Source organism: Ranitomeya variabilis, chromosome 8 (genome assembly GCF_051348905.1).
Source record: "Ranitomeya variabilis isolate aRanVar5 chromosome 8, aRanVar5.hap1, whole genome shotgun sequence".
NCBI classification, from domain to species: domain Eukaryota; kingdom Metazoa; phylum Chordata; class Amphibia; order Anura; family Dendrobatidae; genus Ranitomeya; species Ranitomeya variabilis.
In genome coordinates, this window is record NC_135239.1 from 20,896,714 (window position 1) to 20,921,644 (window position 24,931).

General features: G+C 46.1%; 1 protein-coding gene across 4 annotated transcripts in view; it reads left to right on the top strand.

Moving 5' to 3' along the window:
* Positions 1–24,931, top strand: part of LOC143787805 (FRAS1-related extracellular matrix protein 1-like) — a 146,009-nt gene that overhangs the window by 88,322 nt on the left and 32,756 nt on the right. For all 4 annotated transcript variants that reach the window (XR_013218473.1, XM_077276869.1, XM_077276868.1 and 1 more), the window contains one exon: positions 240–654. Coding sequence is in view for 3 of the 4 variants with exons in the window: in XM_077276869.1 (XP_077132984.1) it covers positions 240–654 (415 nt within the window). In the remaining variant the exon portion in view is untranslated. The remainder of the gene's footprint in view (positions 1–239; positions 655–24,931) is intronic.

Sequence of the window (24,931 nt, forward strand, 5' to 3'; positions counted from 1 at the left end):
CACTTCTGCGATTACACAGTGTTATAGTAGTTGTAATCTTGTACGTTGTGGCAGTATAGTAACTAGGTGGTAGAAGTGCAGCATTTTTTTATTCTAGTAAATAATAATATATCTATGTGGATTTGGTATGAAATGAACAAGAGAACAATCAGTGTTGTGTACTTGCTTCTTACTTACCAAATTGGGGAAACATTTACAAGGTTTATAAAATGTTGATATTCATTTTCTTTGTTTCATAGTTTTACTGTAAGTAATGGACTGAAGGCAAAAGATGGGTCCTTAGAGTTCATCATCGCACAGACAGACAAGATTCCTCCAACTCTCCTGAACAATAAAGGCCTCCAGATCTGGGAAGGAGAAGCCACTGTTATTACCTCCGATGTTCTGCAGATCACGGACCCGGACAGCCCACCAGAGAGGCTCGTGTACACGATCACAGAACCTCCGCGGCACGGGCAGCTCTACCTCAGTGGTGCCGTCTTGCAAGAAAACCATTTCACCCAGATTGACATTAACAGTTTATACCTTTCTTACCGACACTTTGGAGGGCCGGCAGAGCGAGACCGATTCTCATTCACAGCCACAGACGATGCCAATGTTGGATTTTTACTTAATGGTCAGTTAAAGGAGGATTCTGCAGTGTTTTTAATACAGGCAAGTACAATTTGTCATTACTTGAAAACTGATGTGTGTCATTGACAGATCCCCCAATAATAGTGTAATCGACAGATCCCCCCCCATAATAGTGTCATCAACACATGGCCCAATAAGTGTCATCGACAGATCCCCCAATAATAGTGTCATCAACTCATCACTCAATAAGTGTCATCGGCAGATCCGCCTATATTAGTGAATCATCTATAGATCCCCCATAACAGTGCATCATCCACAGATCCCCCATAACAGTGCATCATCCACAGATTATTATTAATTATTATTTATTTATATAGCACCATTGATTCCATGGTGCTGCACATGAGAAGGGGTTACATACAAATTACACATCACTTACAGTAAGCAAACTAACAATGACGGACTGATACAGAGGGGAGAGGACCCTGCCCTTGCGGGCTTACATTCTACAGGATGGTGGGGATGGAGACAATAGGTTGGGGGTTGCAGGAGCTCCGGCGTTGGTGAGGCGGTAGCTCCGGTAGTGGTGAGGAGACAGCGGGATCAGTGCAGGCTGTAGGCTTTCCTGAAGAGATGGGTTTTCAGGTTCCGTCTGAAGGATCTGAATGTGGTTGATAGTCGGACGTGTTGGGGCAAAGAATTCCAGAGGATGGGGGATATTCGGGAGAAGTCTTGGAGGCGGTTGGATGAGGAGCGAATAAGTGTGGGGGATTGAAGGAGGTCTTGGGAGGACCGGAGATTACGTGAGGGAAGATATCGGGAGATTAGTTCAGAGATGTATGGAGGAGACAGGTTATGGATGGCTTTGTAGGTCAGTATTAGTAGTTTGAACTGGATACGCTGAGGGAATGGGAGCCAGTGAGGAGATTTGCAGAGGGGACAAGCGGAGGAGTAGCAGAGGCAGCAGAGTTAAGGATGGACTGGAGAGGTGCAAGGGTGTTAGCAGGGAGGCCACAGAAAAGGATGTTGCAGTAGTCAAGGCGGGAGATGACGAGGGCATGCACAAGCATTTTAGTAGATTGACGGTTGAGGAAAGGACGGATTCTGGAGATATTTTTGAGCTGGAGGCGACAGGAGGTGGAAAGAGCTTGGATGTGCGGTTTGAAGGACAGGGCAGAGTCGAAGGTTACTCCGAGGCAGCGGACTTCGGGTACGGGGGAAAGCATGATGTCATTGATTGTGATAGATAGCTCAGGTAAGGAAGATCTATGAGATGGAGGAAAGATGATGAGTTCAGATTTGTCCACATTAAGTTTGAGGAAGCGAGAGAAGAAGGAGGATATGGCTGATAGGATATGGCAGATCCCCCATAACAGTGCGTCATCCACAGATCCCCCATAACAGTGCATCATCCACAGATCCCCATAACAGTATACCATCCACAGATCCCCCATAACAGTGCATCATCCACAGATCCCCCATAACAGTGTGTCATCCACAGATCCCCCATAACAGTGCGTCATCCACAGATTCCCAATAACAGTGCATCATCCACAGATCCCCCATAACAGTGCATCATCCACAGATCCCCCATAACAGTGCATCATCCACAGATCCCCCATAAGGGTGCATCATCCAGAGATCTCCTATAACAGTGTGTCATCCACAGACCCTCCATAGCAGTGCATCTGAGTCACCCACCAGGGCAGCGGGGTACTCGGTACCGGGTTCGGTATTAAAGGGGAAGTCACAGTGGCTGTGACCCGGTCCGTGGCCCTGGGCGCCCAATAAAGGGGACGGTCTTTTACGGGAAAAGTGTTTATAAGTCTGTCGTGATGCCACCTGTGGTGTTGGGTCAATAGTGTGACCGAGAGCTGCGTTAAAGGGGTCCTCTGGGGGATGTTATTGCAGCACTGATGGTACACTTCCCACAGGTGAAGCGGGGACCCCAGGGGTCCTAAGGTGTATGGTGGTGATGACGGTTGCCGGTAAATGAGTAAAGAACACAAGTTGTAAGTCTTTACCTGGTTTACTGTAGTTGGCAGGCCGCAGTCCAGGGCACCGGCAACAGGTACATAGGAGTCCAGGCAGCCCGGAAACAAGCGGAATCCCCTTGGCAAGTCAGGTTAGGAGCCTTCCACTCTGTGCTTGCTAAAGTCCCTTGCTGCCTGAAGTGTTCTAAACAAGTTCCTAATTCTTTCAGTTCTCTCTCCTGTCCAAGGACAGGTACCTGTATGGTAGGCAGCTTGAGCTGTTCCTTCTGGGGTCTCCAGGCTCCAGGATGCTGCTGTACCACAGGCTTAATTTGGGCAATGTCTGTGTAATCCTATGCCCTTCGGTTCTGCTATGGGGCTTGCAGCTCCCCACAGCCTCGGGCTCCCGATACCCGGTTTCTGCGCTTTGGCTCCTCAGAGGCCCACTTGTAGCCTCCTTGAGCCCTGAATCTCTCCTCTGCTCCTTTCCTGTCTGTCCTCGCTCACAGACTGTCTGTACCAACTGAACTGACTGGTCTCCTGGGACCAACTAACTAGCTCCTCCTCCAAACAGGATCTTTATCCAGGGAAGCTGCCCTAAAACAGGGTTTTGAGCTCCCCCCCTCCTGGCCTGGATTTCGAAGGTGTTGTGTGTGTGATAACCTACCAAAGGGAATCTCACTTGTCTCCAGGCATAGCACTACCCTCCCCGAGAGGAAGGCAGCACTACTGTGGTACCCGAACTCCTGGGGTGCCACACATCATCCACAGATCCCCCATAACAGTGCGTCATCCACAGATCCCCCATAATAGTGCATCATCCATAGATCCCCCATAACAGTGCGTCATCCACAGATCCCCCATAATAGTACATCATCCACAGATCCACCATAACAGAGCGTCATCCACAGATCCCCAATAACAGTGCGTCATCCACAGATCCCCCATAACAGTGCGTCATCCTCAGATCCCCCATAACAGTGTGTCATCCACAGATCCCCCATAACAGAGCGTCATCCACAGATCCCCCATAACAGAGCATCATCTACAGATCCCCCATAACAGTGCGTCATCCACAGATCCCCCATAACAGTGCGTCATCCACAGATCCCCCATAACAGTGCGTCATCCACAGATCCCCCATAACAGTGCATCATCCACAGATCCCCCATAACAGTGCATCATCCACAGATCCCCCATAACAGTGTGTCATCCACAGATCCCCCATAACAGTGCGTCATCCTCAGATCCCCCATAACAGTGCATCATCCACAGATCCCCCATAACAGTGTGTCATCCACAGATCCCCCATAACAGTGCATCATCCACAGATCCCCCATAACAGTGCGTCATCCTCAGATCCCCCATAACAGTGTGTCATCCACAGATCCCCCATAACAGAGCATCATCTACAGATCCCCCATAACAGTGCGTCATCCACAGATCCCCCATAATAGTACATCATCCACAGATCCACCATAACAGAGCGTCATCCACAGATCCCCAATAACAGTGCGTCATCCACAGATCCCCCATAACAGTGCGTCATCCTCAGATCCCCCATAACAGTGTGTCATCCACAGATCCCCCATAACAGAGCGTCATCCACAGATCCCCCATAACAGAGCATCATCTACAGATCCCCCATAACAGTGCGTCATCCACAGATCCCCCATAACAGTGCGTCATCCACAGATCCCCCATAACAGTGCGTCATCCACAGATCCCCCATAACAGTGCATCATCCACAGATCCCCCATAACAGTGCATCATCCACAGATCCCCCATAACAGTGTGTCATCCACAGATCCCCCATAACAGTGCGTCATCCTCAGATCCCCCATAACAGTGCATCATCCACAGATCCCCCATAACAGTGTGTCATCCACAGATCCCCCATAACAGTGCATCATCCACAGATCCCCCATAACAGTGCGTCATCCTCAGATCCCCCATAACAGTGTGTCATCCACAGATCCCCCATAACAGAGCATCATCCACAGATCCCCCATAACAGTGCGTCATCCACAGATCCCCCATAACAGTGCGTCATCCACAGATCCCCCATAACAGTGCATCATCCACAGATCCCCCATAACAGTGCGTCATCACAGATCCCCATAACAGTGCGTGATCGAGTTTCATCCAGAAATCTGGGAAGTTTTTTTCTTGCTTGTCATCACTGTGCAGTCTGTTTTTACAGCAGCTATTAATCATTTACACGGCCATTTACAGTTTCTTATCCTACAGAATTACAATGTAGCCATACATACCACATACTACACTGCGGCTCCATGTGGCATCTGATTATTTTTTACCGCACCCATAAACTTGAATTGGCGAGCCTCATCCGATTCATGGAAGAAGCTGGGGCATGCTGCAATTTTATTCAGAAGCAAATTCAGCCGGTAAAAAAAATTGCTCATCTGCACTGCCTTATTGAATTACATTGGTCCGAGTGCTGTCTGTGTTACATATACAGCAGCCGACCGAAAAATGCACTCATGTGAACAAGTCCATAGGGACAGACGACCTGTCAATCTGGCTGAGGTGGCGTGGAGAAGCCTGTGGGCCCATACTGCTTGGACCAGTTACCTCTTCCCGGCCGCACTTCCAGCCATGTAACCCTCTGAAATCATGAGACATGATCCCTTTAATCACTCATATCTTGTCCCCCACCATCTGATACCTGTGGTTTTCTTTAACTTTGGGGTGAAAGCCTCCAAGACTGAACCCTTATATGTTTGAGAACTAACAATGTGACCACTGAGTCCCATCGTTGTGCTGGAGATCGACCCCATACTACATTATAAATGCATAAAAAAGAAAAAGTATCAGACAAAACTTTCTTGTAAACCCAGAACAATTTCCACCAAAGTTCCACTTCTTTGCAAAAGTATCATGTGCGTATTTCCAAAAGGAAATTAAATCTTAAGTACACATATTCTTATTTGTGAAAGAGGTTATATTAAGCCTCATATCACCCTCTGCTGCATATTACTTGACCACAAAAGCAACCAGTGTACTGGCCTGGTGATTAACGTGTGGCTTCTAGACCTTTTAAGTAAAACATATGAGAAACCAACATTTCCCTGCAATATACAGAGCTAGTTACAAGCGCATTTACGAAAGTGTAAAAAAAAAAAAGAACGAAAGGTATCATATAAAGTGTGAAAATAAACCCAGTCGCTTGTGTAATATCCTAAGTTTCGGCTTGAAATTCCTTTAATCATAATTCTGCTGTGACACCAGTTCTAAAAATGAAAACGTTCAAGACTTCTGACCAATGTAGTATGCACTACTATAATAGCAAATAGTCCACAACCACATTACAGCTGAAATCCATCTGGTATGCTACCACAACGGTACCCACTTTATTTAATCATATTACTACTATAATACTGCCTCTATATGCAAGAATATAACTACTATAATACTGCTCCTATGAACAAGAATATAACTACTATAATACTGCCCCTATGTACAAGAATATAACTACTATAATACTGCCCCCTATGTACAAGAATATAACCACTATAATACTGCTCCTATGTACAAGAATATAACTACTATACTACTGCTCCTATGTACAAGTATATAACTATTATAATACTGCTCCTATGTACAAGAATATAACTACTATAATACTGCTCCTATGTACAAGAATATAACTACTATAATACTGCCCCCTATGTACAAGAATATAACTACTATAATACTGCCCCCTATGTACAAGAATATAACTACTATAATACTGTCCCTATGTACAAGAATATAACTACTATAATACTGCCCCTATGTACAAGAATATTACTACTATAATACTGCCCCCTATGTACAAGAATATAACTACTATAATACTGCCCCCTATGTACAAGAGTATAACTACTATAATACTGCCCCCTATGTACAAGAATATAACTACTATAATACTGTCCCTATGTACAAGAATATAACTACTATAATACTGCCTCTATGTGCAAGAATATAGCTACTATAATACTGCTCCTATGTACAAGAATATAACTGCTATAATACTGCCCCTATGTACAAGAATATTACTACTATAATACTGCCCCCTATGTACAATAGTATAACTACTATAATACTGCCCCTATGTACAAGAATATAACTACTATAATACTGCTCCTATATACAAGAATATAACTACTATAACACTGCCCCTATGTACAAGAATATAACTACTATAATACTGCTCCTATATACAAGAATATAACTACTATAATACTGCTCCTATATAAAAGAATATAACTACTATAGTACTGCTCCTTTGTACAAGAATATAACTACTGTAATACTGCCCCTATATACAAGAATATTACTACTATAATACTGCCCCTATATACAAGAATATAACTACCGTATTTTCCGGCGTACAAGACGACTTTTTAACCCCTGAAAATCTTCTTAAAAGTCGGGGGTCGTCTTGTACGCCGGGAATCGCCTTGTACGCCGGGTGTATATGGTGGGTGGGGGGGGGAGTGATCCTGATGACGACGAGGGGGCGTCTCACAGGAAAGTGAGTATCCCCCATTACCTTATCATAGCGCTGCAGCGTGGGGTCTCTGTGCTGGGAGCGGCGGCTGCTGTGCTGTGCTGTGCTGTGGCGGCTCCTCTTCTGCAGTGTGGGGCCTCTGGTGCTGTGGGGCGGTGGCAGCGGTGGCGTATCTTCATGCAGTCGGGGCTCCTCCGGCATCTCAAAGCCTAGAAGCCCCGCCGGCAACTCTATCGGTGTAATGCGCTGGCCTCCGGGAAAATGGCCGCTGCTTAGATTCAGATCTCGTGTCCCGAGATTTCGGGACGAGATCTGAATCTGAGCATGCACAGCCCCCAGCGGCCGGGCCACCGCATCGCACCTATTGAGCTGCCTCCGGGAAAATGGCCGCTGCTCAGATTCAGATCTCGTCTCCCGAGATCTCGGGACGAGATCTGAATCTGAGCAGCGGCCATTTTCCCGGAGGCCACCTGACCGCATTGTACCGATGGAGTTGCCGGCGGGGCTTCCAGGCTGAGATGCCGGAGGAGCCCCGACTGCATGAAGATACGCCGCCGCCACTGCCCCACAGCACCAGAGGCCCCACACTGCAGAAGAGGAGCCGCCACAGCACAGCAGCCGCCGCTCCCAGCACAGAGACCCCACGCTGCAGCGCTATGATAAGGTAATGGGGGATACTCACTTTCCTGTGAGACGCCCCCTCGTCCTCATCAGGATCACTCCCCCCCCCCCCCCAAAAGGCACATATTCACCGGCCCTATAAGACGACATACGGTGTATAAGAAGACCCCCAACTTTTAAGAAGATTTTATTTTTTAACTGGTAAAGTTGGGGGGTCGTCTTATACGCCCAGTCGTCTTATACGCCGGAAAATACGGTACTATAATACTGCTCCTATGTACAAGAATATAACTGCTATAATACTGCCCCTATGTACAAGAATATAACTACTATAATACTGCCCCTATGTACAAGAATATAACTACTATAATACTGCCCCCTATGTACAAGAATATAACTGCAATAATACTGCCCCTATGTACAATATAACTGCTATAATACTGCTCCTATATACAAGAATATAACTACTATAATACTGCCCCTATGTACAAGAATATAACTGCTATAATACTGCTCCTATATACAAGAATATAACTACTATAATACTGCCCCATGTACAAGAATATAACTATTATAATACTGCCCCCTATGTACAAGAATATAACTACTATAATACTGCCCCTATGTATGAGAATATAACTATTATAATACTGCCCCAAATGTACAAGAATATAACTGCAATAATACTGCCACCTGTGTACAAGAATATAACTACTATAATACGTCTCCTATGTACAAGAATATGGGATTTAGATCTGAACTCATTACTGGCCACCTCAGAGCTCTCCAGGGCTTTGTTTCCGTCCATTTCTTGGTGTTTCTTGAAGTATGTTTGGGGTTATTATCCTGCTGGACCCATGACCTAGGACACAAACCCAGCTTTATGACACTGGGCACTACATTCTGACCCAAATTCCTTTGGTAATCTTCCAATTTCATGTTTCCTTCCATGCAGTCAAAGCACCCAGTGTCAGAGGCAGCGAAATAACCTCAACAAGTTTGAATCTCCACCATATTTGACTGTAGGTACTGTATTCTTTTCTTTGTTGGCTTCATTCCCTTTTCAGTAAACAGTAGAATGATGTGCTTTACCAAAAAGCTGTGTCTTGGTCTCCTCTGTTCACAAGACGCTTTCCTAGAAGGATTTTAGTTTACTCATGTACATTTTGGCAAACTACAATCCAGCTTTTTTGTGTCTCTGTGTCAGCAGTGGGGTCCTCCTGGGTCTCTGTCATGTCCCACGACTTGGGAAATCATTCAATGTTTGCATTGCTTGTGTTCTATCCTTCTTTCTAGGCAGAAGTTTGCTTTTCCCTGTATTTTGTCCCAACTCTCTCACTGTAGTCCTGTGATGTATGTTTGTTCACGCCCTTATTCTCCATTTTGTCATCATCACCATATCTGTATGCATCTTCTACATGTACTCTGTTGAATATTCCTTTTTACCTGCTACTTTCATCATAATACAAGAATTTCGGTTAAAGCAATCCTCTTTTCCTGGAGTCTTCTTACATGAGATCGTGGCTGAGTTAAGCTATCTGATAAATCGGTATGAACGTGAGTACAGGTCAATACGGAAGCGCCCAAAAGAAAGGCCTATCCAGGCACCACTGCGTTCTACATATCCATGAGTCAGAATAGTAAAAAGGAATAGCCTGCCTTCAGAGACAGTAACTCAAGGTCTGTGCTGAACCTCAGTGGAAAAGGACATTTCCCAGATACACAGTAACCCAGTTCCCAGCCAGGCCCCAGCGTGCATAGAAGCACACACTGCAGATAAACAGTGAGAAGTATAACCCTCATCATCCACTCTTCCTGCCTGCAAGCAAATCATGTCTGAAGCGAGGTATACAATGTCCCTACCAGACTTACAAACACAGGAAAGAGACCCAGATCCCCATCCACCAGCTAGTGAAAGGGGAAAACGTACAGTTAAACCTACATGGAAAGTCATGGAGAATTTAGAGACTGAAAAATGTGTTGTATATAGTGATGTGTCTTCACTGTGGGAGAAAGTGCTGAGTCACATAGACACTGTATCAAGGCCTGCTTCTCATGAGTTACCACTTGAGGGAGCCCTAGAACAATTATGCACAGCATACCAAAGGTATATGGAGAAGACTGACCAATACATTATTCTCCTGAAGAAACTGAATTTGCCAGAGACTTTAAAAGAATTGCAAAGTTTCCAGCAGCTTAATTCTGAAAGGGACTGCACCGTACGTGACATTAAAACCAAGATAGAGGCTAAAATTGCACGGACACCAGATGCATCATCTCGCTCATCCAAATCGTCTAAGCACTCAAAACGCTCATCTGGGTCAAGTTCATCAAAATATTCCACTCTCAGCCAGCAGCTTATAAGGGCACGTGCTAAGGCAGAAACGTCTAAGATACAAGCAGCCTTTGCACAAAAGAGAGCAGAAATGGATGCAGCCACAGCACAAAAGAGAGCAGAAATGGATGCGGATGCAGCACGCAAGGAAGCTCTGGAGAAGGAATGTGAGCACGCAACAGCCATGGCGGAGTTAAGGATCCTGGAGCGAGCTATCAGTGGGAGTCAAAGAGACAGCATCAGTTTGTGTGAAGTGGAGGCGGAGGACCCTATTGAACGCACAAGAGACTACGTGCTAAGCCAAAATGGCGAACCGCAGATCATCACTAACACTTCTGATGGCGTTCATGCTTCTCCAGGACACCAGGATGCCGATCAACTTACAGAACCCTACACTCAAGGTCAGTACAATGCTCCCAAACTTGAACTTCCTTCGTATTCCAGTATGCGCCAAGACCCTGCATCTCATCAAACTCCACAGGCTATTATCTACACGCAACCCAATATACCGGCAGGTCATTATACTCTCGACAACCGCACAGTGCCAGCTCCGCATGTAGCAGAGACTATACCCACCAAACCGGTTGCTGGACTAAATGCATATGCCACTCCATACTTACCCACGTTTCAAGTCCAAGACGTCTCCACTCCTATGTACAACACCGCTCAGCCCACATTCGTGCATCCTAAGTCAGAAAGAACAGACATGTCCGACTTCGCAAGGTACATGATTCGCCGCGAACTTACTAAAACCGGTCTCACAAGGTTTGACGACCAACCTGAAAATTACAGAGGTTGGAAAAATGCCTTTAGAACCGTAACTAGTGACCTCGGCATCACTGCTGCCGAAGAGCTGGACCTGCTAATCAGATGGCTAGGACCACAATCCACCGAGCGTGTCAAGAGACTCAGGTCTGTACATATCAGTAATCCAATGGCTGGTCTCATGGCTGCATGGAAAAGACTAGAGAAAAACTTTGGCAGTCCAGAAGCCATAGAGGATGCACTGTTCAAGCGTCTACAGAGTTTTCCAAAGATATCAAGCAAAGACAGTTCAAAGTTCCTGGAGCTCAGTGACTTGCTGTTAGAGCTCCATCTGGCCAAGGCAGACACCCACCTACCTGGCCTCAGCTATCTGGACACTGCTCGTGGAGTAAATCCCATTATCTCCAAGCTACCGTACAACGTGCAAGAAAAGTGGACTACACTAGGGTCAAAATACAAGAAAGACCATCAAGTGTCATTTCCTCCGTTCTCCTACTTCTGTGAGCTTATAAAAGATGTGGCAGAGCGCAAGAACGACCCAAGCTTTTCCTACGAAGAATACAGTGGCTCAGCTTCACCTCCTTCTAAATACGTCAGCGCACGCTCGAACGACAGAAACCGCAGGGGTCCAGTGTCAGTGAAGAAGACGGATATTCTTCCCTTACCAACATCACCCCCAGACAAGAGTAACAAAGGTGAAAAGATAGAGAACCCAAATCGTGAATGTCCCATCCACAAGAAGCCACATCCCTTAAAAAAGTGCATCGGCTTCAGGAAGAAACCGCTCCAGGAACGCAAGGAGCTTCTAAAGAAGTTCGGGGTATGCTACAGATGTTGTGCTTCTACTGAACACCTTGCTAAAGACTGTAAAACTACAATTAAGTGCATGGAGTGTGACAGTGAGGACCACGTACAAGCACTCCACCCATTCCGTCCTGACTCTACACTTACTCCTTCCCCCACCACGAGCCATGGCGGGGAGGACGCAGCTCAAACTGCAAGCCATACCACAATATCTTCTTCATGCACAGAAGTCTGCGGAGAAGACCTCTGGGACAAGTCCTGTGCGAAGATTTGCCTGGTGAACGTATATCCCAACGGTCACCCAGAGAAAGCCGTGAAGGTGTACGTCCTTCTGGATGATCAGAGCAACCGATCACTTGCAAGGTCAGAACTCTTTGATATGTTTAACTTAAAGGGAAATGCCTACCCTTACACCTTAGGTACCTGCAGTGGTGTTACAGAGGTTTATGGGAGAAGGGCCAGTGGTCTTACAGCGACATCTCTCGAGAACACCGTCGAGATACCGTTACCTACACTGGTCGAGTGCAACCAGATTCCATCCAATCGAGAAGAGATCCCAACGCCAGAGGCTGCTCTTCATCACCAACATCTCAAGGGGATAGCAAACAAGATACCAGCCCTCAACAACAGTGCAGATATCCTGATTCTGCTAGGCAGAGACATCCTCCGGCTGCACAAGGTGCGTCAGCAAATTAATGGACCACACGATGCACCATTTGCCCAACGCTTAGATCTAGGCTGGGTAATCATAGGCAATGTTTGCATACACAAGATGAAGAGACCTAACAACATCTCCTCTTACAAGACACACATCTTGTCAAATGGTCGCAGCACCCATTTCCAACCATGCCCACATCACTACTGGGTGAAAGAGAAAGTGAGCAACACCAAGTGGCAACAGGAATCCTTCAACAACATGAACACACTCCAGTCCTGGGAAGAAAACCTCGGGTCATCAGTGTTCGATTCCACAAGTAATGACAACAAGTTGGCACCCACAAGGGAAGATAAAGAATTTATAAAGGTTATGGATAAAGAATTTGTTCAAGACGACTCCAACAGTTGGGTAGCTCCTTTACCCTTTCGTTTCCCAAGAGTGAGGTTGCCGAACAACCTGCAGCAAGCAACTGCAAGGTTCTCATCCTTAAAGCGTACCCTAAAGAGGAAACCAGAGATGGAGAAGCATTTCATTGACTTTATGCAGAACATCTTTGACAGAAATCATGCTGAACCTGCGCCACCACTGAGGGAGGGAGAAGAATGTTGGTATCTTCCATCCTTTGGTGTCTATCACCCTCGCAAGCCTAATCAGATCAGAGTGGTGTTTGACTCCAGTGCTCAGTTTGAAGGCCTCTCTCTCAATAACCTGCTCCTAACTGGGCCCAACCTGAACAACAGCCTCCTTGGAGTATTGATCCGCTTCAGACAAGAACCTGTTGCCATAATGGCCGACATTCAGCAGATGTTTCATTGCTTCATTGTGAAAGAAGACAACAGAAACTATCTTAGGTTCCTATGGCACAAGGACAACAATGTCAACAATCAGGTCATAGACTACCGGATGAAGGTCCATGTCTTCGGCAACAGTCCCTCACCTGCTGTGGCGATCTATGGACTGAGACGGACAGCCCAGGAAGGTGAGAGAGAGTACGGTTCCGATGCTCGGCAATTTGTAGAGAAGAACTTCTACGTGGACGATGGGCTCAAGTCCTTGCCCACAAGCGAAGATGCAATTGACCTACTCTCCAGAACACAGGAAATGCTATCCACATCAAACCTCAGACTCCACAAGATTATCTCTAACAGTCAAGAGGTAATGAACGCGTTTCCATCTGAGGACCATGCCACAAACCTAAAGGACCTCAACTTGGGTTCCGATGTTCCTCCAACACAGCGCAGCCTTGGCCTACTGTGGGATATCAAACGGGACACCTTCACTTTCCAAGTGTCACCCTATGACAAACCCTTTACCAAACGAGGAGTCCTATCTGTCATAAATAGCATCTATGATCCTCTCGGGTTTGTAGCACCCATCACTATTCAAGGCAAGATACTGTTAAGACAGCTTACGGCCGAGAACACGGATTGGGACACCCCGCTCCCAACTCAGAAACAGCAAAGGTGGGAGGCGTGGAAGAAGTCTCCGAAGTTCTTAGAGCAACTCCAAGTCCCACGTTGTTATTCTCCAAGATCACCTTTGACTGCAATCAGAAGAGAAGTCCATATTTTCTCTGACGCATCTACAGAAGCCATAGCCGCAGTAGCTTATCTGATGACCTTAGGAACTAACAAGGTACACTGTGGTTTCATCCTGGGTAAAGCCAAATTAACTCCAAAGCCTGCACACTCTGTACCCAGACTCGAGCTTTGCGCTGCGGTATTGGCAGTAGAAATTGCTGAAGTTGTACAAGACGTAATGAACGCGTTTCCATCTGAGGACCACGCCACAAACCTAAAGGACCTCAACTTGGGTTCTGATGTTTCTCCAGCCACACTTCTCACACAGAAGATTGGAGCTGCTACAGTTCCGCCTGGGAACTTCGATAATAAGGACATTTACAGACGTCAGTGGAGGCAAGTACAACACCTGGCTAACGTGTTTTGGCATCGATGGAAGACCAAATATTTACACTTGCTTCAAAACCGTCACAAATGGCAGACGCCCAGTCCCAATCTCCAAGAAGGAGACCTTGTTCACTTAAAGGACAAAGAGGCTCATCGTAATGACTGGCCAATGGGACTCATCACCAAAGTCCTACCCAGTGAGGACGGAAAGACTCGTAAGGTAGAAGTTAAGGTGACAAAAGGGGGCTCTACCCGAACCTTCTTCCGCCCGGTCACTGAACTCGTGCTGCTTCTACGAAAGGAGGACATCACATGAACTGAACATGCTCCTGGACGTTGTTCACGGCGGGGAGCATTCCTCCTCATTCCCCAGTTTATTGAATGTTGACATTTTCCATTGGATTGAACCTTTAACATTCCCATTGGATTCTGGGTTGGTGGAAGAGTTTGCATGTTTGCGGCTTCCCCAATCTGAAGATGGGTTTTATATACTTGAACTTATCTTTCAGTGTGATCTACGGGTCAACAACAACAAGTTGGACTTAAAAATCTTTTATGTTTTATTATTGCATGCATGTTTTCTTCCTCTTGTTTTTTCAGGTTCGAACGACTTCGAAGAATTACGGACATCGTGAAATCCAAGGATTTCAGACGGGGAGTGTCATGTCCCACGACTTGGGAAATCATTCAATGTTTGCATTGCTTGTGTTCTATCCTTCTTTCTAGGCAGAAGTTTGCTTTTCCCTGTATTTTGTCCCAACTCTCTCACTGTAGTCCTGTGATGTATGTTTGTTCACGCCCTTATTCTCCATTTTGTCATCATCACCATATCTGTATGCATCTTCTACATGTACTCTGTTGAATATTCCTTTTTACCTGCTACTTTCATCATAATACAAGAATTTCGGTTAAAGCAATCCTCTTTTCCTGGAGTCTTCTTACATGAGATCGTGGCTGAGTTAAGCTATCTGATAAATCGGTATGAACGTGAGTACAGGTCAATACGGAAGCGCCCAAAAGAAAGGCCTATCCAGGCACCACTGCGTTCTACATATCCATGAGTCAGAATAGTCTCCGTCCTTTACATTTCATTCAAATATCAATGGATAGTTCGCACTGACACTGATGCCCCCTGAGCCTGCAGGACAGCTTGAATTTTTTTAAAGTTGGTTGGGGCTCATCCACAATCAGGACTAACCTGCGTTGCAACCTTTTATCCATTTTTCTCTGTTGTCCCCATGTCCAGGGAAATTAGCTACAGTGCCATTGGTTGTAAACATCTTGATTATATCGTGCACCGTAGACAAAGGAACATCAAGATCTCTGGAGACAGACTTGTAACCTGGAGATTGTTGATATCTTTCAACAATTTTGGTTCTCAAGTCCTCAGACAGTTCTCTTCTCCTCTTTCTGTTCTCCATGCTTAGTGTGGCACACACAGACACACAATGCAAAGATTGAGTCAACTTTTTTTAATCTGGTTTCAGGTGTGATTTTCATATTGCCCACACCTGTTACTTTCCACAGGTGAGTGTGAACGAGCATCACATGCTGGAAACAAAGATGTTTACCTACAATTTTGGAAAGGTGCCAACAATTTTGTCCTGTACATTTTTGGGGTTTTGTGTGAAATTATATCCAATTTGCCTTTATTTTGTCTTGCTCCAATACACACAGAGGAAATAAACATAACAAAACAAGTAATCGCAATAATTTTCTGGGAGAAATACTTCTTTTTCTGGAACAATTTCAAGGGTGCCAACACTTTCGGCCATGACTGTATATGGTTCTTTTTTTATCCTATAATGCACAGTTTAGCCTTTCAGAAGTGGTTGTCCCGTAGCTGATAACCCTTATACTTTATTGATTACTACAGGAGGCCCAGAGTTCTATCTCTTTACTCAGAGTCATAATATGAACTTTAAAATGTAAATAATTATTATTTTTTTATAACTTTTGGAATAAACCGTTACGTTATTTGCCAAGATTTCAATCCCTGTCACAAACATTGGTTGGAACTTTGCATTTCTATGAATATTCATCAGTTTGCACTGTACTGACTTATTTTTTTTTGTAAGATCCAAGATGCAGCTTGAGAGGGGGCTGAGGCGATATTGAGGTTTGGGATTTGATGGGATCAAAAAATAATGCCATTCGATTGAGAATCCGTGTGTACCTTGTGGGATTTTGTACAAACCGAACATTGTGAGCAGGGTTGTAAAGTTGTGCTGTTGTGCTCCCGGGTGTCGGATAGACCCCGGCATTCATGCAATAAGGCATGTTCAAATAACACATCTTCAGCGTTTCAAATTTACGACCTTTGGATCTTGCAGGCTCCTTGTTGGAAGTTCCTGTGGCTCGCCGGGGGTAAATATGAGGTTTGGCATTTGGAAAGAACCTCAAATCTGCATTCAGGAGGTGTTGGAGCAGTCACTGACCCATGTTGTGATTTCTGTAATGTTGTGTGTGCGTTTAGATTTGTGCGCACTATTAATGAATTTCGGTAAATGACCCCCGGGGCTCGTTAATAGGAAATGATTTATTTGTAGAGTGTTTTTGGAGGTAATTAGATTAAATAAAAAAATGTATTTATTGCCATCATTTTAACGAGCTTCATCTGCTTCTCTTCAGCATCAACAGTCTATAAATATCGTCATCACTAGTCCGTCTACCGGAACGTCCTCACTCTTCCTGTCCACTGATATTAGCCAACACGTCTTGATGTTTTTGATTTCTCCCTTTTGGAAATGGAACTTAGTTTGACTATATGTATATGAGGACATTGGTTTCAACTTCTGGTGACCTTGTGCTTCTTCAGAACATCTTGTCTTCTGTTTGGGTCATTGGCTTTCGGTCGAATTACTAAGATCCTTATGACATATTCATAAATGCAGATGGAGCGCCTGCTAGGGCCTAGGGGTACTCGGGTCGGGTCCTGTGGTCATTAAAGAGGTAGTCACGGTGGCAGTGACCCGGTCCGTGGCACTGGGCATCCAAGTTAAAGGGAAAGTCTTTGAAGCAGAATTTTGTGAAAAATGGAAAATGTTTGTGATGCCACCTGTGGTTGACCGACGCTGCTTAGAAGGGGGGTCCGCTGGGGGCTGATGGAATTGCAGCAGGGTTGGAATGGCTTCCCACAGGTGAAGCTTAGTCCCCAGGGCTCCCGGTGTAATTTGTAAAGGATGATGGATGTTAGGGTGCAAAAAGGAATTGCAAGACACAGGATTTGCAGTTTCTTTACCTTTTACTGATGCACTCACGGTCCAAGGCACAGGTTACAGGTTCAAAACAAAAGAAAGTCAAAACCGCACCCTTTTATATATAGATTGAAGGTATCAGCGGACACAAGGGCGCACGTCCAAAACCAGGGAGCCCATCCCGGACAGTACCAAGACCACAAAAAACAAAAAGACAGCGCCACAATGGATGGTGAAAAAATAGGAGCTTACATTTATTCTGCCTCCTGTTGCGACGTTTCGGTCAACAGACCTTTATCAAGCTTGATAAAGGTCTGTTGACCGAAACGTCGCTACAGGAGGCAGAATAAATGTAAGCTCCTATTTTTTCACCTTTTACAGGTTATCTTGGGATCTGGGCAGCCTGGAAGCGATTTGAAGTCCCCTTAGCCAGGTGGGGTTGGAAGCCTTCCTTACTGCACTGTAATGTGCGTCCCTTGCTGCCTGAGGCTTCACACAAGGTCCTCTCTCCGTCTGTCCTATAAGTAGGACAGTACCCGCATGGCAGGCAACGCGAGCCTTTTTACAGGTGTCCGTACTTGCAGTGACTCCGGGCTCTAAATATGCTGCTGTGCCTTCGGGTGTAGTTGTGGACATGAAACTTGAAATCTCCAGCCCTTCAGTTTCTGCTGTGGGGCATACAGTCCCACACAGCCTCGGACTCCCGGTGTCCGGTTCCTGCGCTTCAGCTTGGAGGGAGCTCAGTCGCAGCTCCCCTCCAGCTCATCACTTCTCCTTTGCTCCTTCTCCCTTCACACTCTCCACTCTTACTCTCTAACTCCTCCTCCAGCCAGAATATATATAGGGAAGCTACCCTGAAACCGGGTCTAGAGCTCCCCCTTCTGGTCTGGAGTCAGAACAGTGTTGTGTGTACGTGTTACCTGTTAAAGGGATCCTCCTCGCTTCCAGGCATGGTATCACCCTCCCCGAGAGGCAGACAGCACCAATGTGGTACCCGGACTCCTGGGGTGTCACACAGAGATTATCTCCTCTCGTGCTTGAAGTTCTTTTTAGAATACCATATCTAATTCTCCCTTTTAGAAAATCTACAGTTAAAAAGGGTTTTCCACCTTCCAAAAATATGACCCCAAAAACTTGTGGCTCGCCCTGTCAGGGCAGTGGGGTACTCGGTACTGGGTCCTGAGTTCACAGGGGGATGTCACGGCGGCGACCTGGTCCGTGGCCCTGGAACGTCTATGTAAAAGGGGGAATGTCTTTAAAGGGAATAAAGTTTGTGTTCGTGACGCCACCTGTGCTATTCGGTCAGGGTGACCGACGCTGCTTTAAGGGGTCCTCTGGGGTGATGTTATGGCAGCTAAATGGTATAATTTCCCACAGGTGAAGTATATCCCCAGGGATCCCGGAGTGTAGATGGAAGATGGTGAGGAGTGTAGTAAAGAACGAGGACAATACGGTTGCAGTGTCTTTTACCTTTACTGAAGGCATCCACAGTCCAGCACCAGATCACAGGGCAGATAGGGTCCGGCCGGCTTGAAGGCAAGTTAGGAACCCCCTTATCCAGGTGGAAATCAAAAGCCTTCCTTTAGCGCCGCTGTGTTGTAGTCCCTTACTGCCTAGGGCTTCACATAAGGTCCTCACAGATGTTATCTTTCTCTCTCTGTCTCCCGGATAGGATAGGACATAACCCGTATGACTGGTGGCTTGAGGCTGTTTATAGGGACTCTAGCATGCACCGGCCTCTGAGGGGTGCCACCGTGCCTCCTGGGTGTTAGGTCGGACAGGTAACTTGGAGTTCAGCTGTCCTGCCGGTCTCTGATGTAAGTCATAGAGGTCCTTACAACCTCGGTGTTCCGGCTACCGGTCTCTGCGCCTCAGAAGGAGGGAACTAGCTCATGGCTGGTCTCCCCCTGGTATTCACTCCTGTGCTTTGCTCTCCTGCATGCTCTCTGCAATGTATTCGGCTTTCTCAGTGTCTCTTCCCAGGAGTTGCTGCACTGCAGCTACACAGCTCCGTAAAACCTTCTTCTCTCCTCAGACTGATCCAGTCTGTCCCCAGACAAGCACTGACTGGACCTTGCTGGAACTAACTAACTTTCCCTACAGACTACCAGATATATATATATAGGGAGTCACCTAGCAAGTATGATCAAAAGCTCCCCCTGGTGGCCTGGAGTGTGAATGTGTTGCATGTTTGTGGTACCTGGTTACAGTTATCCCTTCTTGCCTTCAAGCGTAACATCACTCTCCCCGTGAGGAAAGCAAAGCTACTGTGACGACCAGGACCCTGGGGCTCCACACTTGTACAGTGGGGGAAATAAGCATTTGATCCCTTGCTAATTTTGTAAGTTTGCCCACTGACAAAGACATGAGCAGTCTATAATTTTAAGGGAGGGTTAATATTAACATTGAGAGATAGAATATAAAAAATAAAATCCAGAAAATCACATTGTATAAATTATATAAAACTTACAAAATCAGCAAGGGATCAAATACTTATTTCCCCCACTGTATACATATAAGACAACAAACACAACAGAACCTCGCCTTCTCTGCATCCAGCGACATCTCTCCGCTGTTTCCTGGCTGCAGCGGTGACATCACATCTACAGGGCACATCACCGCTGCAGTCAATCAGCTCTGCCGAAATAGGTTTCACAAGCCGTTGAGTTCAGTAATTGGTTGTAAAGATGATCTTCACTGTAGACACAGCGCAGGACCCGAGGAAGGTACGTACTAGTTGTGTTTGTTATTTAATTTGTATATTAGCTTTTGGAACCATATTTTTTTGAAGGTGGAAACGTCTTTAAAAGTGGGACGTCTTCTTTTAAAGAAGCACTCCTCCTCCCATCAAAGTTGTTATCCTCTTAATATATTGCATTCATCATATTATACAGCACTGTGTATTTACAGTTGCTCATTTTTCCTTTCTACCCGCCTCATTTTATTTGTTTTTCATTAGGTCTATGATATCACATGATCATAAACTGACTAGCTGAATCATTCTAAGCTCTATGTAGAAACAGGAGGTCAATTTTCTCTGCATGAGTCATAAGTCACTGCAAAAGTCTATGGGAAAGGGGAGGAGTGGAATAGCTGGATAAGGAGTTGAGTTTACACATTGAGCAAAGAAAAGAGAAGAATTAGCCGGGTAGAATGGCAAAATGAGCAATTGTAAGTACACAGTGCTATATAATATGATGACTGCAATATATTAAGAGGATAAAAACTTGGATGGGAGGAGAAGTGCTTTAAGCATCTTCATTTCTTGGCCAAAAAGAAGAACAGTAACAAAGAACAAATTTTTATGTGAAAGGCTTGTCCTGTCCTGATTTACACAGTAAAGCCACTCATTGTTTAAAAAAAAAATCTGTATTATAGTAGCTATATTATTATATATGGGGAAGTATTATAGTTATATTCTTGTACATAGGGGCAGTATTATAGTAGTTATATTCTTGTACATAGGAGCAGTATTATAGTAGTTATATTCTTGTACATAGGGGCAGTATTATAGTAGTTATATTCTTGTACATAGGAGCAGTATTATAGTAGTTATATTCTTGTACATAGGGGCAGTATTATAGTAGTTATATTCTTGTACATAGGAGCAGTATTATAGTAGTAATATTCTTGTACATAGGGGCAGTATTATAGTAGTTATATTCTTGTACATAGGGGCAGTATTATAGTAGTTATATTCTTGTACATAGGAGCAGTATTATAGTAGTTATATTCTTGTACATAGGAGCAGTATTATAGTAGTTATATTCTTGTACATAGGAGCAGTATTATAGTAGTTATATTCTTGTACATAGGGGCAGTATTATAGTAGTTATATTCTTGTACATAGGAGCAGTATTATAGTAGTTATATTCTTGTACATAGGAGCAGTATTATAGTAGTTATATTCTTGTACATAGGGGCAGTATTATAGTAGTTATATTCTTGTACATAGGGGCAGTATTATAGTAGTTATATTCTTGTACATAGGAGCAGTATTATAGTAGTTATATTCTTGTACATAGGGGCAGTATTTTAGTAGTTATATTCTTGTACATAGGAGCAGTATTATAGTAGTTATATTCTTGTACATAGGAGCAGTATTATAGTAGTTATATTCTTGTACATAGGAGCAGTATTATAGTAGTTATATTCTTGTACATAGGAGCAGTATTATAGTAGTTATATTCTTGTACATAGGAGCAGTATTATAGTAGTTATATTCTTGTACATAGGAGCAGTATTATAGTAGTTATATTCTTGTACATAGGAGCAGTATTATAGTAGTTATATTCTTGTACATAGGAGCAGTATTATAGTAGTTATATTCTTGTACATAGGGACAGTATTACAGTAGTTATATTCTTGTACATAGGGGCAGTATTATAGTAGTTATATTCTTGTACATAGTGGCAGTATTATAGTAGTTATATTCTTGTACATAGGGGCAGTATTATAGTAGTTATATTCTTGTACATAGGAGCAGTATTATAGTAGTTATATTCTTGTACATAGGGGCAGTATTATAGTAGTTATATTCTCGTACACACTAATATTATGTGCAGTATTATAATATTGATATTACACATTGGTATAGCTGTATAATAGTTGTGTCCTAGCACATTCGGTTGTAATACGTTGATGTCTTTGTTTATGGTAATTTTTGGAGGCCAACACTTTTTCATAAGAGTTGCTGTGCAGCCTCCAGGTTGCCTCCAGCATAAATAATGTAAGGACTTATAAGTGCTGCATCTTTATATTCCTCCTGTCCTATGATTTACCGCACATACTAAACTGCTTACAGAGAGTTGACTGTTTTAACATGTCGGGTAATTCTGCATTCAGAATCACTAGGGAGAGATACCTCTGGCAAAAGTTCAGGAGTCAGTGTTTTGGAAAGATTTGTATGCCCAGCTCCCTTATGGATGGAAGTCCCGTATGATGGATGTGGAATGTTAGAGACGTTAACTCTTACTTTGTTCGTTGTTTACTGTAAAGTACCAATATGCTCAATGATTTCTATCATTTCAAATTCCGTTTAAAAATAGTTAGGGAGAAATTTACGACCTTAACTTTTAGGATTCTTTTTAGCAATGTTTGAGTTTGCTTGTTCTTCTACATGGGGTACAAATGCTAACTAGATGGGTATTTCCTGAAGGAACTACAGATAGTGCTTTGGAATGGTGCCCGGGCTGCCCCTGCAAGACTTTCACACTTGGGTGCCCCTCAGGCGGTCCGATTTGGTGGGTTGGGTCAATCTGGGTCTGATTTTGTGGGCGGGGTAAATCTAGGTCCGATTCGGTGGGCGGGGTCACTTTTGGTCCGATTCGGTGGGCGGAGCCACTCTGGGTCCGATTTGGTGGGCGGGGCACCTTAGGGACCAATTTGGTGGGTGGGGTCACTCGGTCCGATTTGGTGGGCTGGGCACCTCAGGGTCTGATTTGGTGGGCTGGGCACCTCAGGGTCCGATTTGGTGGGTGGGGTCACTCTGGGTCCGATTTGGTGGGCGGGGTCACTCTGGGCCCGATTTGGTGGAAGGGGTCACTCTGGGCCCGATTTGGTGGAAGGGGTCACTCTGGGTCTGATTTGGTGGAAGGGGTCACTCTGGGTCCGATTTGGTGGGCGGAGCCACTCTGGGTCCGATTTGGTGGGCGGGGTCACTCTGGGTCTGATTTAGGGGGCGGGGTCACTCTGGGTCCGATTTGGTGGGCCGGGCCCCTCGGGGTCCGATTTGGTGGGCCGGGCCTCTCGGGTTCCGAATTGGTGAGCGGGGTAATCTACTATCTAATTATCTAAGGGCACTTCCGTCTTTCTGTCTCACAACACCGCTACGTCATCATCTCGTGAGACCGCAATGCACTCTTGGGACCGGAGCGCGCAACAAGCATCGGGTACCGGCCACTCCAGGTGCAACAAGCATCGTGTACCGGCCGCTCTAGGAGGTGCAACAACCATCAGATACCGGCCGCTCCAGGAGGTGAGTATGTAACTTTTTTATTTTAATTTTTTTTTTTTTTTAACAGTGATATGCAGACTATGTGACTGGACAATATACTATGTGACTGGGCAGTATAACTACGTGGCTCTGCGCTGTATACTGCGTGGCTCTGTGCTGTATACTGCGTGGCTCTGCACTGTATACTACGCGGCTCTGCGCTGTATACTACGCGGCTCTGCGCTGTATACTGCGTGGCTCTGCGCTGTGTACTGCGCGGCTCTGCGCTGTGTACTGCACGGCTCTGCGCTGTGTACTGCGCGGCTCTGCACTGTGTACTGCGCGTTCTGCGCTGTATACTGCGCGGCTCTGCGCTGTATACTGCGCAGCTCTGCGCAGCTCTGCGCTTTGTACTGCGCGGCTCTGCGCTATATACTGCGTGGCTCTTCGCTGTATACTACGCGGCTCTGCGCTGTGTACTGCGCGGCTCTGCGCTGTGTACTGCGCGTGTCCGTGCTGTGTACTGCGCGTGTCTGCGCTGTGTACTGCGCGTGTCCGTGCTGTGTACTGCGCGTGTCTGCGCTGTATACTGCGGGGCTCTGCACTGTATACTGCGGGGCTCTGCGCTGTATACTACGCGGCTCAGCGCTGTATACTGCGCGGCTCTGCGCTGCATACTGCGTGGCTCTACGCTGCGTACTGCGCGGCTCTGCGCTGTATACTGGGTGGCTCTGCGCTGTGTACTGCGCGGCTCTGTGCTGTGTACTGTGCGGCTCTGCACTGTGTACTGCGCGGCTCTGCGCTGTGTACTGCGCGGCTCTGCGCTGTGTACTGCACGGCTCTGCGCTTTATACTGTGCGGCTCTGCGCTCTGTACTGCGCGGCTCTGCGCTGTGTACTGCGCGGCTCTGCGCTGTGTACTGCTCGGCTCTGCGCTGTGTACTGCGCGGCTCTGCGCTGTGTACTGCGCGGCTCTGCGCTGTGTACTGCGCGGCTCTGCGCTGTGTACTGCGCGGCTCTGCGCTGTGTACTGCACGGCTCTGCGCGGTATACTGCGCGGCTCTGCGCTCTGTACTGCACGGCTCTGCGCTGTCTACTGCGCGGCTCTGCGCTGTGTACTGCTCGGCTCTGCGCTGTGTACTGCGCGGCTCTCCGCTTTATACTGCGCGGCTCTGCGCTTTATACTGCGCGGCTTTGCGCTGTGTACTGCATGGCTCTGCGCTGTGTACTGCGCGGCTCTGCGCTGTGTACTGCACGGCTCTGCGCTGTGTACTGCACGGCTCTGCGCTTTATACTGCGCGGCTCTGCGCTGTGTACTGCACGGCTCTGCGCTGTGTACTGCGCGGCTCTGCGCTGTGTACTGCACGGCTCTGCGCTTTATACTGCGCGGCTCTGCGCTGTGTACTGCGCGGCTCTGCGCTGTGTACTGCGCGGCTCTGCGCTTTATACTGCGCGGCTCTGCGCTTTATACTGCGCGGCTCTGCGCTGTGTACTGCGCGGCTCTGCGCTGTGTACTGCGCGGCTCTGCGCTGTGTACTGCACGGCTCTGCGCTTTATACTGCGCGGCTCTGCGCTGTGTACTGCACGGCTCTGCGCTGTGTACTGCGCGGCTCTGCGCTGTGTACTGCGCGGCTCTGCGCTGTGTACT